At 31.4% G+C, this 19,408-nt stretch overlaps 1 protein-coding gene across 3 annotated transcripts in view; it reads right to left on the reverse strand.

Moving 5' to 3' along the window:
* SECISBP2L (SECIS binding protein 2 like) overlaps positions 1–19,408 on the reverse strand; it is a 79,681-nt gene that overhangs the window by 58,075 nt on the left and 2,198 nt on the right. For 2 of the 3 annotated variants that reach the window (XM_031955170.1, XM_031955167.1), the window contains exons 2-7: positions 12,826–13,004; positions 10,404–10,728; positions 7,283–7,421; positions 1,049–1,278; positions 761–785; positions 212–327 (exon numbers count right to left, since the gene is read on the reverse strand). In XM_031955170.1, the coding sequence (XP_031811030.1) occupies positions 212–327; positions 761–785; positions 1,049–1,278; positions 7,283–7,421; positions 10,404–10,728; positions 12,826–13,004 (1,014 nt within the window). The remainder of the gene's footprint in view (positions 1–211; positions 328–760; positions 786–1,048; positions 1,279–7,282; positions 7,422–10,403; positions 10,729–12,825; positions 13,005–19,408) is intronic. The other variant, XM_031955168.1, reaches the window with a different exon arrangement.

Genomic DNA, 19,408 nt, shown 5'->3' on the forward strand with positions numbered 1-19,408 from the left:
AATGAATGAAGATGTTGAGATGATATTCTTCATTCAAAGGCCTCAATCTTTTAGTAAAGTAGAAGGCTAGATCACCTATAAATTTGAAGGGCTGCAGTACAGTTGGTTTTGGAAGAATCTCTATGAGGAATAAAATAGAAATAGGAAAAATAGGATTTTGGGATAGCACTGACTTTCAATTCATATTCTATGATTATGAAATAGAAGTTACCTGTGAATTATTCCTTTGCTCAGTTTGCCTTCCACCTCTAGAAAACGGCTGACTTTTTTCCATCCAAGGTTTTTTCTGAGTTGCCTGAGAAGTCACATTGGACCAACTTGTCCCACCTACAAGTGATGATAAAGATTTTTTAAAAAGAAACAAGAAAAACAGGGGGATAGGAGTAGGGGAAAGAGAAGAGCAAAGATATGTCTTATATTTATAATTAAGTTAAAATCTATGTCAAAGTCAAACACTTACTCTGAAGCATAGAATATAATAAAGTTGGGGAAATTCTCAAAGTTGGAAAAAAAAATTTATAACATTCTTATTTTGAACACATATTGTATCTTGCCATACACTTTTAAGTTTTCTAATTTGCTCAGGAAAGACATCTAAGTTAACATTAACTTTTTTGGAGACTTTGTTTTTTGGGGGGATTTTTTTCCCCCATTTTCAAGTCTCATAGGAAGGAGCATGAAGAAAAAGGAGCAAGAAGGATGAAACAACATGGAGATTAATAGCAAGTAGATGATAGTATCAGAATACTTAGATAAATACCTGAACATATTGATGGTTCCACAAGCTGAAAATAAGGGGGGAAAAAATGTTAGTTTGCCACTTTTAATTTGAAAAACTTTCACACCATAAATATAGCACACTCACTACAATTTTAGAAAAAATTCCCTCTATTCATTACTTTAATAAATTTAAAGGAAAAAATATATTCAATTTAAAATAAATGTTCAACTGTCACCCTCTCATTTCCATTAGCAACTATTAGAGAAAGTAAATATCTAATCACAGTTACATTCAATAAGTGTATAAATCTAGGCAACGGTTACATACATTAATTGTACCACAATCAGTGTTTCTGGAAGTCATCATTGTAGCTTGATTGTTGCTGTGTTTGGGACTACAGTAACCACTATCACTATCAATGTCAGCTTCACTAGCCCCTTGCTCACTAGAAGATTCTGCTGTAGGATGGGATGATCTCCTCCTTCTTCCTTTTGATTTCCAAAGCATTGTAGAAGTACTCTCTGAAAGAGACTTATTAGCAATATCTGATGGAAAATCTGAAAAGTAAAGAAAGTATAACAATTCTTTGTAAAAAAAAATATTTTTATAAATATATAAGTTTAGAAATCATTACAAAATAAAACAGTTAGTTGTAAAAGAAAACTGCAGGTATATATCGGTTCTTTAAAATGTAGACCAAAAGGTTCATCCCTTCTGAAGTCAAACATCAATGTTTCATCATAGTAAAAAGGTGATTTTTGTAGGCTATTTTAGCAGAGCCCAGCTTTGAAAAGTTTTGACTAAATTGAAAAAGCTTTTTCTATGAAGGTGACTGTGGATTATATTGGTCAAGTGAAGACAATCCTGCCCATATACAGACAGATGCATAAGCCCTGAACAACCACGTAGTAAAGTACAAAATTTCTAAAACCGTGGGTCATGACTCCGTATGGGGCCTGGTAAATGAATGTGAGGGTCACAATGTTTTATTATCAATTAATGTTTGATTTGTATGCCTATTTTATGTACCTACATACCCGTAGTCATATAAAAATTTCTTAGGCAAAAAGGGGTTGCAGGAGGAAAGAGTTTTAAGTCTTGATACAGTGGATAAAACACTAGACCTTAGTCAAGAAGCCTGAGGTTTGAATCTTGCCTTAGATACTTACTATTTATAAGGCCCTGAGCTGGTGACTAGACAACTCTGAACCTCAGTTCTCCATTTATAAGATAAAGGGATCAGATTTATCAATCACCTCAAAGGTCTTTCCAGCTATACATCTATGATCTCCATTCTATAGTGAGGATGGTGAAGCATCAAAAAAGGAAACATAAAATGCTAAGAATTATAGTTTTAGATCAGGGGTCCTCAAACTACAGCCCGCGGCCAGATGCGGCAGCTGAGGATGATTATCCCCCTCACCCAGGGCTATGAAGTTTCTTTATTTAAAGGCCCACAAAACAAAGTTTTTGTTTTTACTATAGTCTGGCCCTCCAAAAGTCTGAGGGACAGTGAACTGGCCCCCTATTTAAAAAGTTTGAGGACCCCTGTTTTAGACAATCTACAAAATGTTAATTGTTGGTACTTAAAATGTGACCTTTGTCCAAAACAAATGAGTTAAAACAGACAAGAAATTATTTCATGAAATGACATTAATCCACATTCAGTTACCCACAAGATTATTAATTGGTAAACACCAACTGCACTATATGCAGTTATGAAACTTCCAAACAGAGCTATTTAAAAAGCTGTTGATGCTTTTAAAATGGGAAATAGTCAAGAGTAAAGGCAATGACTCTTAATTGATGCAAAACAGTTAAAATGAGGCAGTCACAAAGGCCTGGAAAGACCTCAAACATGGGACTTCCCTGCTGAGCAGAGAGAAGGGATAACCAAGGTTAGTTAACACTGGTTTAGAGTACAAGCTTATTTGCAAAATCTTATTGAGAACAATGAGCAAAACTTTTTTCAAAACAACACAATGCAGTTGAGAAAATGACTCGACAGATAGCCAGATCATTCCAAGAATATTCATTGATGAAACTGGAAATAGGACAAAACAGTTATTAAATGGAACAGGTTTTATCCAGAATTTTTATAGTCATTTATTCTCATGAATAAATATCTTTTTTTTATCATCACACTATTCTCATTAGAAATGGAACCTTAATACCTAATGTATAATATAAGTGTCAATGACAAAAAAAAAAAAAAAAGAACTTGTGAAGAATAGATAGACCCAATCAAGAAAGCATTAACAGAGACAGTTCAATTTTAAAGGAACTCAGGGATTAATTTAAAGACACTCAAACAATATAACACCCCAAGACTACAGGGTTCTTTTGCCAAAAAAGAGAGACTAAAACATTAACAACTACTAACTCTTAATTTACTCATATACATAAAATTGCAGTGAGAATGCAACAGACATGTATTATGAAGATACCTCATTTATGAGTATAAGGAAGGTTTTGCAAACTTTTTTATATAAACTATATTTTTATGATCACACAATGGAAAAAAAACATAGAAAATAAGATTCCATTTTATGATAAAATAGCAGACATAATACCACAAAATGTAGTTTTGAAGGTACCTTTTAAATATGAGAACATTAAAATTACATATAGTTATAATAGTTGCAATTATGAAAATAGCATTGTTCAATGGTATGAAACCATAAAAGCCATGTGAAACTATGGAAAAAGTACTTAATCTGGATGAAAGGAGAAAGAGGACAAAAGGAACCTAGTGTTTGATAAATGCAAACTCCAGCCTTGGAGATAAGAGTTCAATATTTATAGCAGTCCTTTTTGTGGTAGCAAAACATTGGAAATTGAGAGAATGCTTATCAATTGGGGAAATGGCTGAATAATCTGTGGTATATGAATGTAATGGAATACTATTGTGCAATAAGAAATGATGAATAGGCATATTTCAAAGACTTGAACAAACTGATGCAAAGCAAAAATGAGCAGAACCAGCAAAACATCATGCACAGTATCAACAATACTGTGTGATGATCAATTAGGATTGATTCAGCTCTTCTCAGTAACATAATGATCCAAGACAAGTACAAAGGACTCATGAAGGAAATGCTGTCCATAACCAGATAAAGAACTGATGGATTTGGAATGTAGATTGAAGCACATTGTTTCCACTTACTTTAATTCTTTGCTTTTTTTTTTTTCCTTTTGATCTGTTTCTTCTATCATAACTATGAATAACATGGAAATATGATAGCACATGTATAAACTAGATCACACTGCCTACCTTCTTCAGAAGAGGGGAGGGGAGAGAGAGAGAAAACTTTGGAACTCAAAATCTTATAAATATGCTAAAATTTTTCTTGTCATGTATCTGGGGAAAAAAATAAAATACCATTATATTAACAAAAAAATGTTCTTGATCTGGAGTCAGAACACCTAGTTTCAACCATTCCTCTACAGTTTTACTAACTGGGTGACCTTACATAGTGTAACTCCCATAATTTCCACAAGCCTCAGAGAGTTTGCACACATATAAAATGAGGGTGAATTAGATGGACTCCGAGGTACCTTCCACTCTAGATCTATGATCTGCCTCATATGTTTGCTATTGCCAAGGGAAAAATCCTACAAAAAATTTAAACAAAAGGATTCACTGGTCCCATCTTATTTGATCCCTAGAACACTATAAAGACTTCTCAGTGAAATCCACTGCAGTGCAGGCAAAACAAAATGGATGAAAAATATACTGTTTGCCCAATCCTGTAGCTGTACAGACAGTGTCTCAAGTTTGTCCAACAATATGTGTATTGTATCTGGGACAGGCACTGGAAATAAAATCTAGGCTCAGAATTGAGGAGGAAGAGGAAAAAAAATAAGACAGACTGAATTTGAAAAACTTAAATTACTTCCAATAATCCCTACCTGTTTTCAGCTACAAAAGCCCATCTTTAATACAAACATTTCTTCTAATAATGAGGCATTCCAATAACAGAAGAATTAAAATTACCAACAACCCAAAGGGCAATGGAATGATTTGTAGTGGACGTAAGTATGACATATACAGCATGTTAATTATGATGATTTGTAAGAAAGTTGTATAAAAGATATTATCAAAAACACATTTGACCTGAAAACAAGGTGTGCTGTTCATAAACAAAGAACAGAAGAACAAGAACAAAGCACATAAAGTCTAAGGGATTCTAGACCTTTAAGATCTTAGATGAATGAGAGGAAACCTCCAGAGCAATGAATAGTCTCCCTATGGATGTACTATGGGATAAGAATTATATAGAATGAGAAGATATGAAGGAGCTGCAATCTACTTCAATGGAGGAAGTGATATCACAGTTTCAAAATACTATCCTTTACTAAACTTAAAGACACAGGAAAAAAAAGATGAGACTTGACCATTTTTGAACTGTAGCAACCAGAGTCAGCTGTAAATTGATCTGAATTAAAATCCTTAGCAGTAAGATTTAAGAATTCATCTGAAACTAAACTTAAAATATATAGCAATCAACTCTAGAAGCTACCCATTAATTCAAGAGCTGGCATTTAATGTTCTTCACAGCATGGCTCCAAACTAGCCTTATTATACATTATTGCCTTTCACATAAACTAAAGTCATCAACTCCCATAGATTCAATGATTATCTCTATGTAGACAGATGACTCCTGTATCTAGTCTTTATCTCTCTCCAGAGTTCCATTTCCGTATCTCCAACTTTTTGTTGTTCTGTCATTTCAGTCATGTCTTACTCTTTGTGACCTCATCTAGGGTTTTCTTGGCAAAGATAATGAAGCAGCTTGCCATTTCTTTCTCCAATTCATTTTACAGATGAGGAAACCGAGGCAAACAGATTTAAACCATTTGCCTAAGGTCACATGGTTAATAAGTGTCTATGGCAAGTTTCAATTCAAATCTTCCTGATGCTAGGCCTGGCATTCTATTGACTGCCCCACCTAGCTACCCTGGATTTTCACTATCCCCAGGTCATTTCAAACTAGATGCTAATATGAATCTCAAATGCAACATGCCCAGAATATAACACATCTTTCCTCTGAAATCCACCGCTCCTGAACTTCCTTACTTCAATTGATACAAACACCATCCTCCCAAGTTATATAGGCTCAGAACTTCACTGTCATCCTTGACAGCAATATCATTTACCTCACATCCCCAATGAGCTGCCAAACTCTTGTCTAATTCTACCTCCACACCAAATCTGTCTTCTTGTTTCCTCTCACAGAGTCAACAATTCTGTAGTATATGGACTCTTAATATATCTCACCAAGGATTTTGAAAAAGCTTCCTGTGGGGAGTAAAATACAATAAAAGGGGAAATAGGTACCTTTCTCCATGCACAATAAGTTTATTAACAGTGATGCATGTAACTAGCAACAAAGCACAATTAACAAAGCAAGTCAGACTGGCCCTTTCAGTTAAGGCTAGTGCCCTTCCTTCAATGAGAAGGGAAAGAACATTTCTTCTGAGATGCAAGAAAGGTGGTGGGTATTTGGGGAGCTTTAGGATTAGCTTCAGGTGAAGAAAGTTGGGTCCAAACTTCAAATGTGGCTTAGCTTACATCTCCCTGACAATAAGGGAATGTTAATTGTTTTATGGGCCACAACTACCTCTACTAATCTTACTTAATTAGAAAATCAAAACCACTTAAACCAAGACCCCTCTCGTTAGTTGCCTCCTGAGGGAGATCAAACATCTCTACCCTAAAAAGGAGGAGAAAGGACAGAAGATTAGTCTTTGGAAGGAACTCCAGATTAAACTGGTCAAGGTTTACAAATTCCAGATTAAAATCCCAAATAAAACCAAGGGGCTAATTACTGGAGTGATTAACATATTACAACTGGGAGACCTCATTCTTAACTGGGTAAGTTCAGCAGATGCTAGCCATTATAAAAATCATTAACTGTATAAAATCATTACATTGAAAAATTAATGCAGTAGAGATCAGAGGAAATATTAATTTCTATCTTTTCACACTTCTGATTATTTTTTCTGCCTCAAAGACTCCCGTTTCATCTTCCACAAAGCTACTAAATTGCCTAAAGCACAAGTTTGACTCCTCTTTTTCTACTTAATATACTCTCTGGTAGCCTACTGTTTTCTGTAGGATAGAATATAAACACTCCTTTTCAAAATTTAAAATTCTTCATAACCTAGTCAAATGGTAGTTTTCTAAACTTTATGATTCAAATTTTCTTTGAGAAAATTACAACAAAATTTCACTATTTAAAATTTTATATAAACCAATGGTTCTTTTAAAAGAAAAAAAAGTCAGTGCCAAAAATCTAGTACATAACAACCATCTTAAAATAACAAAACAATCTGTGCAGACAATGGAGGAAGTAAGTTTAAAAAATAAAGGAAACAGATTGTGGCTCCCTACTTCCAAGGAATTTTATAAATCAGCAGACCAAATAAAGGTAAGAATGGGAAGGATTTCTATTGAGTATTATTTTTATATTATACTTTTAAGATGGTATAAGCATTTTTAAAAATTAAGATTTCACTTTCAGAAGTCTAGAATTTTATATCTACCCCTTCTCTTACCTGTTTGCTGGGAAGCATCCACTAGAAGCACAATTTTTGACCGATTATCAGGTCCTGCAGCACTGGTTTCTTTTTGAGTAGCTACGTTTTTTACTGGTGGCCTTTTACTTTTTACATGTTGCTGTAAAAGCTGCTGCTGCTGATTTAAATTGAAAAAATAATATACTACTTCAATAAAACAATAGTACAAAAATAAATACAAGTAAAATGGGAATAGACTAGATCAGAGGTGTTAAAATCAGGTCCATAAAATTCTGAAATGCTAATCAGATTAAAATGCAATTGAGAATGCTTAACAAAATAAATAAAAAGACAAATACAATATACAGTTAATATGTGATTTTCTAAACCACTATAAAGGCAGGGATCCTTGATAATTGATTGATTTCTAAATCTCTTACCTACAGAATTTTATTACAATAAGTATTTGACACGGAATATGTGAAAATAGATCACCTTACCAAAAAGCTGAATTTTTGTTTCATTAACATATACTTATCATTGGGTAGGAATTTTCTCCTGAGAATGGAAAAATTATAAGATGATTTCTGCTGCTTAAAAAAAAAAAAAAAAGAAGAAGAAGAAACTCTGAATTCCTTTTACATGGTTATTCTTTGCTTAACAATACACTGATTTGATGGAATTTTAAAATTGAGGAACTGAACCTACTTATTAATTCCCTCAAAAGTACTATCTCTCTCATTTTTTGGAATGTAGGCCTTATGTGCTATCTATTACCTTACTTCTATTATCTTATGGCTTTGATCCCTTAGAAATTCCATACAGATGACCATCAATGCAATATAAATGACCTGGGACACAGACAGACCCAAAGCTTTATACAACAATTGCTACCTTTAGTTTCTACTTTCTCCCTCCTTCAAAAGCATACTATAATAGATGAAAGCCTTTTCATTGGTCAGGGAGAAAGTACTGGTTCTCTGCTGTGCTCATATAAGTGAAAACAAAGAAGTTATCTTTCAGGTTTCAATTCTATTCAAGATTAATTCTGTCAACTCTAAGTGATTATGCAGGACGTGATTTTTAATGGCTAGTAGAAAAATTAAGGTTCTTTGATCAAAAAAAAAAACCTCAAAACAATTTGTCTTGTTTGTCACAAACTAATCTTCAACAAATTCACTGGTACTCTTAAGGATTCCATTAATTGAGGGATATTTAGTCAAAGCCAGAAGCTGGAAAAGGAAAAAGGAACTGTTCTGTTTTAAAAGATGTTTTTGAGCATGTATCTTTAGTTTTGATAATAAACATGACATTCAACTCACTTTCCCTACGCCCTGGCTAGGCAGTTTTAAATTTTCATTTTGAAGCTACTCTTAAGTTATACCTAAAAAGGGTGATTCTGTTGGTGGTGTTAATAATGAGTAACCTTATTAATGACAACATCAGTTTAAAAAAAATAAAAGAAAAAAACTTCCCAGTGATTGTACCCAATTGCATATCCAAAAGACCTATATTAGAAGGTCAACTTGAACCACTTCTGTCTAACAGATAAGTAACCAGATGATGGAATATATAAAAAGGGAAGCAAAAGACAAAAGCTCAATCCTTGAGATGGAGAAAAAAGTTGGACCAAAAGGAGTAGTTCAAGACACAGAAGGGAAAAGAATGAATGAGACATTAGTCCCAAACTTATCTAAATTTCTTTGAAAGGCTATTCAACATTCCTGAGTTTGATTTGATTTCATATGGTTTAGGAAAAAATATTTCCTGCTAAATATAGTGGATTTTTTATTTAAACCAATGAGAAAACAGAATGTTAACAAAAATTCACATTTATAGCTAACTTTGATGAAAATGTATTATTCCCAATATAAAGCAGTTATAGAAATGCTTCTTTCCTTATATTGCCCAGCATTTTATTACTTAATTTTTTTCAATTCTATGAAATGACATAAACGGAATCAAAGAGAAGTGAAAGGGAACAACATGAGAATAATTCTGTAAAATATCATCACATGATCAACTATGATAGACTGGACTCTTTTCAACAATGAAGGGATTCAAGACAATTGGCTTGTGATGCGAAGTGCCATTCCCATACAGAGTGAGAATTATGGAGCCTGAATGTGAATCAAAGCATAATCTTTTCACCTTTTTTTTTTTTGTTTATTTGTTTGCATGGGTTTTTTTTCCTCTCATGATTTCTTTCCCTTTTGACCTGATTTATTATTATTATTTTTTTTTGCACAGAATGACGATTATAGAAATATGTTTAGAAGAACTGCAAATGATTGTTTGCTGTCTTGGGAAGGGGCACAAGGCAGGAGAGGGAGAAAAATTTGGAACACAAGGTTTCACAGAGATGAATGTTGAAAACTATCTTAGTATGTATTACCAAAAGTAAAATACTATTAAAATAAAATAAAATAAAAAGAAGAGGACACATTAAAGAAAAACATCACAGTAGATAAAGATACCAATTAATCAGATGTGACCTTTACAATCCCAGTTACTGTTTAATTTCCAATTCTCAATACTAAATTTAGTGGATTGCATTAAAATATTTATTTTTTACTTAGCATGACCCTAAGCAAATATTAAATAATTGCCTCACAATAACATAGGTATAATATAAATTCTGAGCTATTAATTTAAATCCTTTGGAAGCACAAGGATATTGTGATTAAATAGATTTATATGAAAGATTAATGAAAAACATAATGAAAAAAATCCCCATATAGAAGTTACTGAAAATAAATGAATGGTGGGAAAAAAAATTTAATAAACATCATCTGTCCTTGTGTATGATACAACAGGTATGTCTCTTGTCCAGTATCAATCTAGCTAAATTTGGAGAGGTATATCACTAAATTGGTGACAGGATGATGAGCTTTTACACCAAATGAACTCTCAGAACTATCAATCAAGTCAGAGAAAGGCTAGAGTTTGGAGTGTTGGCAGAAATACCTACAATGACTAAAAAAAAAAGGACAAAATGTAAAATAAATGATATTTATTTATCATGGTGGTGAAAGAGCCTACCAACAAATTTCATTTACTATACCGTATACTATAGTTTAAAACCAAAAATGATGAGTTATTTGCACCAACAATAACAAAACATATACACAATTTTAAAGAAGTCAAAGAAATTACTTACTTTCTGCACAATGGGACCTCTGTTACTACTTCTACTTCTGTGGCTGGACAGTGGAAAGACTTGTCCAAGCTGATTTGGACGGTCAGTGCATTCTGTAGGAATAGTATTTAAAGTATTTGCTGTTGGAAAGGTGCTGGAGTAAGGTGTAGGAAAAGGATGATAAAATCCCATAACTTGGGCACATGGAGCTGGCATCAACTGGTAATATGTATATTCAGTAGAAACAGGTGGCTGAGCAGATATAATGGGATAAGCAAGGTATGGCCCTGGAGGATTTGGATTTGGTTGCTGCCATCGTAAGTCACTGTTATATAACGGAAACTGCCTGTAAAACCAATAAGAAAGGAGAAAAAATTTATTAAATATGCAAATCTTTCCAAAAAAATCATGTTTAAGATTTAAAAGTTTTTTATCTAAATTTAAAGTCTAAAACAAAAACAAGTAATGTTTCTATTATGAAAAAATTAATTCGTTAGAACTGCCATGTAATGCTAGCATGGAGAACAAAGTTTCCTTTCCTTGCTCTAATTACTCAAATGTTATATGCATGTGAAAAGATTAAACATAAATTCAATATAACTTCTAACAGTTCAACTGTATCAACTACATTTGCTTAAACCTGGAATTTTCTTATGTTCTCATTGTTTTCATCTTAAAATCTCCGACAAACATTTATTTAAGTAACTAATTGCTAGATCTACCAACCAATTTCAAAAGCTGTGTAGCAGGATTCTATGAGATTCCTCTTTTGTTTTTTCACTCATTTTTCATATTCCTCTCTTAATAACATGGATGGATACTCTTCTGTGCTACTCTTAACAATAGAAATGCTAACCAACAGCAAGAGAAGTAAAAATAAAAGCATTAAGTTTTTCTATTCCAGTAGCAGTAATCTTAGTAGAGCATACTTTTAAGGCTCTCAAATACAATGGAGGAAGAGAGGCTCCCATCTTTCATTTACAACTTCTTTAGGAATTCTACCGATGAGAGGTACAAGAGTAAAAGGGTTTTTTTGTGGAGAGATGGGAGGTGGAGTGGAGAGAGGCAAGAGGGAGATGTTAAGAGGAAACGGGAGGATATTATAAAAGAAAAGCCATTTTCTTTGACTTCTCCAAATTCAGGAGATGTACACGCATGAAAGATACTGGATCTAAAAAAAAAAAAAAAAAACACACACACCTACTATTCAATATAATTTCAAAAATATTAATGATGTTTTCTTTACTTATGAATTCTCCAAGATAATTTGCTAAAAGGCTGCAAAAAGAAAAACAATCCCCTTAATAAAAATAAAATATACACTGTCAAAAGTTAACTAAAATCATATGTAAAGGATTATATTAATGTATATCCCAAAGGAAAATTTAACTATTTCCTTAATTTTCTGTTACTTCTTTTAATATTCTTTTTGTTATTTCTGTTACTCAACTCAGTATTATTTATGAAATACTAACAAAATCTCAATAAAAACAATTCTTTCATTTCCCCATTATATAGCCACCTTAGCAATACTCAGAATCTAAGAGTCTTGAACATTTGGGGACAATTAACTTGAATACATAATATTTCTGGACTACAGATTTACTGTCTTCATAGATCACATTTTGTGTTAACAAATACACAAATTTAGTATCAATTACATTGCTAGCTATGATGAGAAAAGTTTACAAGGATAAAAAAACAAATTCTAACCATTAAATGACATAATTGCTAACTACAAAGTAAATATTGCACTAGCACCTAATATCTAGACATTGTAATAAATGTTTTCTGACTGAACATAAATGGTAAATAGCCATACAAGATCTTATTGCTAAACAAAATTTTGGGCATAACTTATCATTGTATTAAGACTTGGGAAGATTAAATATAATATACAAAAAAAGCTTTTATTGGGGTTTTTTGCACCCTTCATTTCTCCATCAATTCAATTTTTAATTTAAACAAAATAGAAGATCATGGAATGATGAAAAAAACAAATCTCTATGTCATCATTTTGATGTGTGTATATCCCTACATACACATAGAAACGCTTGTTGGCATTATATGATTTTTTTTTTTTGGCTAAGGCAATTGGGGTTAAGTGACTTGCCCAGGGTCATACATCTAGGAAGTATTAAGTGTCTGAGGCTGGATTTGAACTCAGGTCCTCTTAACTTTAGGGCCAGAACTCTATCCATTGCACCATCTAACTGCCCCTTACAATATTTTATATCAGTATAAAATTTTACTGATTTTTCAAGTTTTAAGCAAACATTTAGTTCTATAAAGGTCTTCAATCATTTTATGAACCAGAAAAAGTGCCAATGTTATAAGTCACCAAGTATGATAATTAAGCCTAGCAACTTTTTACACTTTGCCCTCCCCCCCCCAAAAAAAGCACATATACATATTATATACACACACCCAACACAAAAGTTACCTATTAGACTGGTTTTCCTGCACAAAGGGATAACAAGTTATCAGGTAGCTGGGAATTGGAGTTGGTTCCACTCCACTCACACTTCCACTATCAGCTGGAAGTGCCATTGGGATCATAAGTGTGTCAGGAGTCTTTTTCTGAGGAACAAATGGCTCTACTTCGGCAGACAGCTTGACATTCTTCAGAGAAAAAAAAGAAAAACAACTCAATCTCATGAAAAGAAATGTTACACAAATTTGACAAAAGAGAATCTTTCAAGAACAGCAATAGAATTATTTGGAACCCTCAGAACATTTAAGAGAAAGAGTAGTGTCACTTAAAAATAACTGAACAACAACCAAGTTATTCATACAAAGCCATCAATTAAAACAATGGAAAAAATGCATAAAAGATTACCAAGTTTCAATGAAATCATTTCTTCTTACGTAATCAAAGATGTTAAAGTAATCAAGAATACAAGGAAGTCATACTTCAGAGACTAAAAATAAACTTGGTAGTAAGATATTTAATTCCACAGACAAAATAGTTTGGGCTTTACTAACTTCTGGTGTTTTTGCATTCAGATTAAGGTGAATGTGGTCACTTCAAAAATATGAAAACATGCACTGAGATTTCAATACACAATATAGACACCTAACTAAAAAGAAAGTTTTTAAGATGAAATCAAATCTAAATCTTTAACACAAAGAAACAACTTTCTTAAATGGATAAAAATTGTTGGAAAACTGAAGATGAATTCAACGTAAAAATTTTTTAAACTTCAAAAAAATGTTTCTATATTAAATGTTTACTTTTCTTAAAAAAAAAAAAAAAAAAAAGCCAGCAGGAAAAATCAAATGTTATCTTCTTTTGAATGGCTATGTCATTATAGTAACAATACACATTTTATAATACTTAATGCTAGATAACTGTGGGAAAATTCTCAATTATCAAGTTCATTAACTTGAATGTGAGATCTTCAGCAATTATAAAATCACTAAAAAAATTTATACCACAGAATTTCAATGAAATTTGTGAGGAAAAGTAGTTTCATCACCTATTACTTGATATTAATGTAATTCATCTGGATCAGAGATGATAAATTGTAGACCTCTTTGTCAGTCTGGTTAAACCTCCAGAGTTGTATAGTTTAGTTCTGTAATGGTGTTCAGTCATTTTTATGAACCAAAAAAAGTGCCAATGTTATAAGCTACCAATTATGACAATTAAGCCTAATCAACTTTTATCCTCTGCCCTGCCTCCAAAAAAACACATACACATATTAAATACACACACAACACAAAAGCGAACTATTAGACTGGTTTTCCTGCACAAAGGGATTATAAATTATCAGGTAGCTGGGAATTGTTTCCACTCCACTAACACTTCCACTACCACCTGGAAGTGCCATTGGGATCATAACTGTATTAGGAGCTTTTTTTCTTTTCTCAGAATGTTTTTAAAACATTAAATTTTTTTAAAGTATTAAAAATATATACAACATCACAAAGGAAACCAATTTGTATTTATTTATTCATAGTTCAAAGACCCAGATTAAAGACCTTGATTTAGATTTTTTAAAAAATCTGTGAAAAACAGATTTAAAACGTCTTTAGTTATTAAAATAACTGAATTCTTAATATCATTCAGAATTTATCTCAGACAATGCTGTCAAAAAAAATTACAAAGTCCCTATACAAAGCATATTCTGTAGTAGAATTGTAGCTATTAGACTCAAGTGAAGAAATGGGTTTAAGTCCCACCTTTGACTAGCTATGTGACCACTTAACACCTGTGAGCCAGTTTCTCCAATTATAAAATGAGCACAAAGAACACATGTAATACCTAATAGGGTCATTGTAAGGCTCAAAAGATAATCTCTAAAAACCAGCAAATGTCAAAACCCGTTAATACAAATAATTTTAATTGATATAGATCACACATTTTTTCTTATAAAAAAAAGTCTATTGACTTAACCTACTTAAAACATTCAAACACTATTTACTTTAAAAAAAGAGAGAGCTGCACTCAAACCAGATAACTAATATTTTTTTCTTAATAAACTAAGCTTCTCACTGAATTTCACTCTTCAGCCTGGCACTAATTCAAATAACTGAAGTAGATAAGGCTTTGCTGTCTATATTCATATGAAAAAAATGCTCTAAATCACTATTAATTAGAGAAAAAATTAAAACAACTTTGAAATACCACCTCGCGCCTATCAGAGTGGCTAATGTGACAAAAAAGGAAAATGTTAGATGTTGGATGGGATGTAGGAAAATTGGACACTAAAGCACTGTTGGTGAAGTGGTGAAAACTAATCTGGAGAGCATTTACAACTATGTCCAAAGGGCTATAAAATATGTGCATACTTTTTGATCCCACACTACTACTACTAACTACGTCTATGTTCCAAAGAAATTCAAAAGAAGGGAAAAAGACCTATTTGTACAAAAAATATTTATAGCAATTCTTTTTGTAGTAGCTATGAATTAGAAATCAACTGGGGAACGGCTAAACAGGCTATGCTATATAACTGTAATAGAATAATAATGTGCTATAAAAAATGAAAACCAGGATGATTTCAGAAAAAACTGGACTTAGATGAATTGATGAATAGTGAAGTGAACATAACCAAGAGAACGCTGTATACAGTAACAGCAATATTTGTTCAATGAAGAACTGTTACTATCGCATTGCTATTCTCAGCAATGCAATAATACAAGACAACACCAAAGGGATAATAAAGCATACTTTCTGCCTCCAGAGAAAGAACTGGTATTGTTTTTCACTTTCTTTTTTTTCCCCTTTTATTTGAGTCTTCTTGTATGAAATGACTTTTACGGAAATGTTTTAACATAATTGCACCTAAAAATATTTTACATTATTGCACATATATAATCTAGTTTACAGTCTCAGGGAAGGGAAGAGGAATGGAATTTAGAACTCAAAAAATGTAAATAAAAATGGTTTTAAAAGTATTGTTGCTTTGAAGTAGTTAAATTCAGAGCTTAAAATTCTCATTTGATTTAAAGACTAAAAAAGTCAAATTTAGACTATAATTTTACTTTAACCTTAGGTAGGTAGCAAGAGAGCAAAATGTTACTACCAAACTATGATCAAAAAAATTAGCACTTCTTACTAATAGAATTATAAGTGGTATGAGAAACACTCCAAATAGCACATCAATGAACAGATAGCAAGAGACTATTATAATTGAAAATTTCTCCAAATGCAAAAAAAAAAAAAATCAAAGTCTTCAAATATAGTTGAAAGAGGAGTAATATATCAGAGATGAAGGACCTGGCTTCAAGTTCTGACTCTTACTACCAGATCTTATGACATTTCAGAAGTCACCAAAACCTCTCTTAGCAAGATCTTCCAACTCCAAATTTATGCTCCATAAATAAGAAATTTAAAGATTAAATTCAGTTTGCTTTGACAATGTATATGTTTCTGCCAAATTGTATTTAAATTTTTTAAAGAAACAAGCTAAAGCACCAGAAATGTTTAAAATCAAATTTTGCAAAACAATTGTTTTTAAATATGAATAATCATAACCTAACAAATCTGTTTTGTAATTCTGCATTTGTGTATATTTCCGTATTTTTAAAGCAAGGAATACTTCCAGATCAAATGAACTATATTTTACCAATGTTAAAAACTAACCATCACAACTCTCAAGTGAAAATAATATAAATTATAGTAATTTCTATATACACACATGCAAAACCTTTGCAGAATATTTTTTTTCAATTTATAGTCAAAGCTGTCTTCAATTCAAAACTTAAGAAACAGTTTTCATTAAGCTGATTTTGGTGCCCCAAATATCTTTTAGAAAGCTTGATCAATTTGAGCAATGAAATGCTCAATAGATAATATGTATAAAATCAATAGATTTTTTTCAAATAAAAAATTTCATATTTATTCAATTAAAGCTTGTTTTCCCTTTTATTTGATGTTTTTCAACAGTACCAGTTATATATTTTAACAATTAAAATCACAATAAATATAAATGACCATTTTGTTCTCTGCCTAAAAGAAAAGCTATTGTAGTCATTACCAGCTGCAGAGACAGAAGATGTCACTAATAGGAACAGACTGGTAAACTATATTCAACAGTTAAAGTACTAGAGAGTTTTTTTTGTTTTTTTTTTTTAAAGATCTTGTTTGTTGTAACTTTAGGAAGTTCTGTACCTCACATTAAAATGCATTGTCTTCCCTAAAACTCCAACCTATTGATGAAGAAAGCAACATAAAAATTTCCAATTGTTCTCTCATATACCACAATTTGATAAAGCAGACACAGACAATATATTAGGAATGACTATAACACTAAATTAGAGAAAAGATACACTTTATATTTGTGTGAAAATGAAAAGAAAAATTTTGCAATGACCAAGAAAATATAGTCAGCTATGGGAATATAAGAGGGCATGCTACATAGCTAGGTTATGGTTTTACTACTGGATATTTAAATTTAAATTTAAATCTGACATTAAGAATCTGACTAAAATAAAAGTTCTAAAACTATAAAAATACATCATGAAAAAAACCGAGTATTACAAAAGCTAAATTATACTTTTGGTTTAAATTATCTTTAAAAAAATGCAACTATGAAGTTAAATTATATTTTCTTCTTTAAAGTACTTCAGACTCAGTATATCTTAAATGAAATTATTTCACAATTTAAAAATGATTGCTGCAAAAATTATTTCCATATAATTATACCTGAAACTATTGCAGGTACATTGGGAGTTTATACAGTTCATTATAATCTTTTGGGGAAATTACAGAAATACAAACCATTAATGACATTATTTTTGCAGCTAGGATATTCATGTTACCTCTCTGCCCCCTAAATTGACAATTCAGAGATAAAAATCTTCCAACCTATTTCATTAGATTACTCAAATAAATTCAATGGGCACTAGTGAGAGCCTTCTTAAATTCAACAACTATTTATTGATGCAGCTCTGGGAGGAAATAAATACCATCTATATATTTATTATTTATTCATAATCTATATTGTACATTTTTTGAAGTTACTAAAAAAAAAAAAAAAAAAAAAAAAAAAAAAACTTCTTCCCCATTCCAAACAATGTAAAACTAAGACTAAACAACCTGCATTAGAAAATAATACTATCTCATAATGAAGTTTCAGAAGAAATTATTCCTCCCACTGAAAGAAAAGAGAAAAACTTCAGATTGTAAAAACACTTTGTTTTTTATCCATCTTGGAAAGGAAACTAAAATCACACTTTAAGATATTTTGCCTTCTGTAGCCAAAATTACCTTCTGAAGCAAAGTGTGATATAATGGAAAAAAAAAAAAAGAGTATGCAAGAAAATCCCAGAAGTTATCCTTCTAACAGCCTGGAGATTTACTCAAAATGTTTACAGTGACTAAATAAACTACTTGCCAAAACAAACTACAGGAGTAACTTTAGTCTGAATGTAAAAATTTTGCAAGATTTTAGAACACATTTAGAAAAATCAAAGTCTGTACCTTTAACTTAATCAGTTTTCTTACCCACTTGCATTCTTATTCACCTGATTTTTTTTAAACTAAGTAGACATAATCTTAATCCAATTCAAATAAAATACTGGATGTAGCACAGTGTACATACATAGTATTTACTAGTAGTACTACATTTACTGATTTGTGACTCAATGACAGAATTGTCATGAAATTTGTGTCATTTGTTTTTGCATTCAGAGAAGCCAAGATCAGTTACCCTAATTCTACAATTTAAAAATGAACACATTTTGGGGTAATTAACATCATTAATGATGTTACTAGAATTTGTAAAGCATTGAGAATTATGAAAACTTGTTTTTAAAAAGAAGACATAAAAAATTTCACTTTCAATAGGTTCCTGGCATAATACATATATACATACAAATATATACATATATACATATATATATATACTTCATAGCATTACCGCTTTCTATAATTCTTAGAAAATTACAAGAGAGTCTAACAATTTCTAAGTATATAACTATCCATTAGTTATTCACTGGAAAGCAGGTCAATTTTTGAATTTTATATACTCAAATCTTAAATCTGTGTAAATAAACTGGTTAATATTTCATATTCAAGGAACAAGATTTCTTCACTGTATGTAATAGATTATGATCTGCAATCTTTGTTGCTTTGTTTAAAATCAAACATTAAATAAAACAAAATCTAATTATTAATTCTTCCTATCCCTCCTCACAATGCTTTTTTTCCAAAGAAAAGCTATGCATTACTGTTCCTGAAATACCTAAATGAAATCTAGAAGTTTGTCTATTTTTCTTGGTAGTTAAGATTAAAATACATGTTTTTTATAAAATTATCTACAAAATTACTGTTATTTTTTTTCTAATAAGTAATATCTTTTCTAAATGTTGTAGTCATTATAACAATTAGGATTATTTATGGAATTACAGTACTTATGTCTAATAGATTTATGTTCTTAGAAATCACCTTCTCCAAATCCTTCATCAGAACTGTTAAATATATACTCTTTTACACTGAACAAGAGATCACAGATAGGTCTACTTAGAGAATTAAGAGAAATTCTTTTACACTGAACAAGAGATCACAGATAGGTATG

This window comes from Sarcophilus harrisii, chromosome 2, assembly GCF_902635505.1.
Source record: "Sarcophilus harrisii chromosome 2, mSarHar1.11, whole genome shotgun sequence".
In the NCBI taxonomy this organism is placed as follows: domain Eukaryota; kingdom Metazoa; phylum Chordata; class Mammalia; order Dasyuromorphia; family Dasyuridae; genus Sarcophilus; species Sarcophilus harrisii.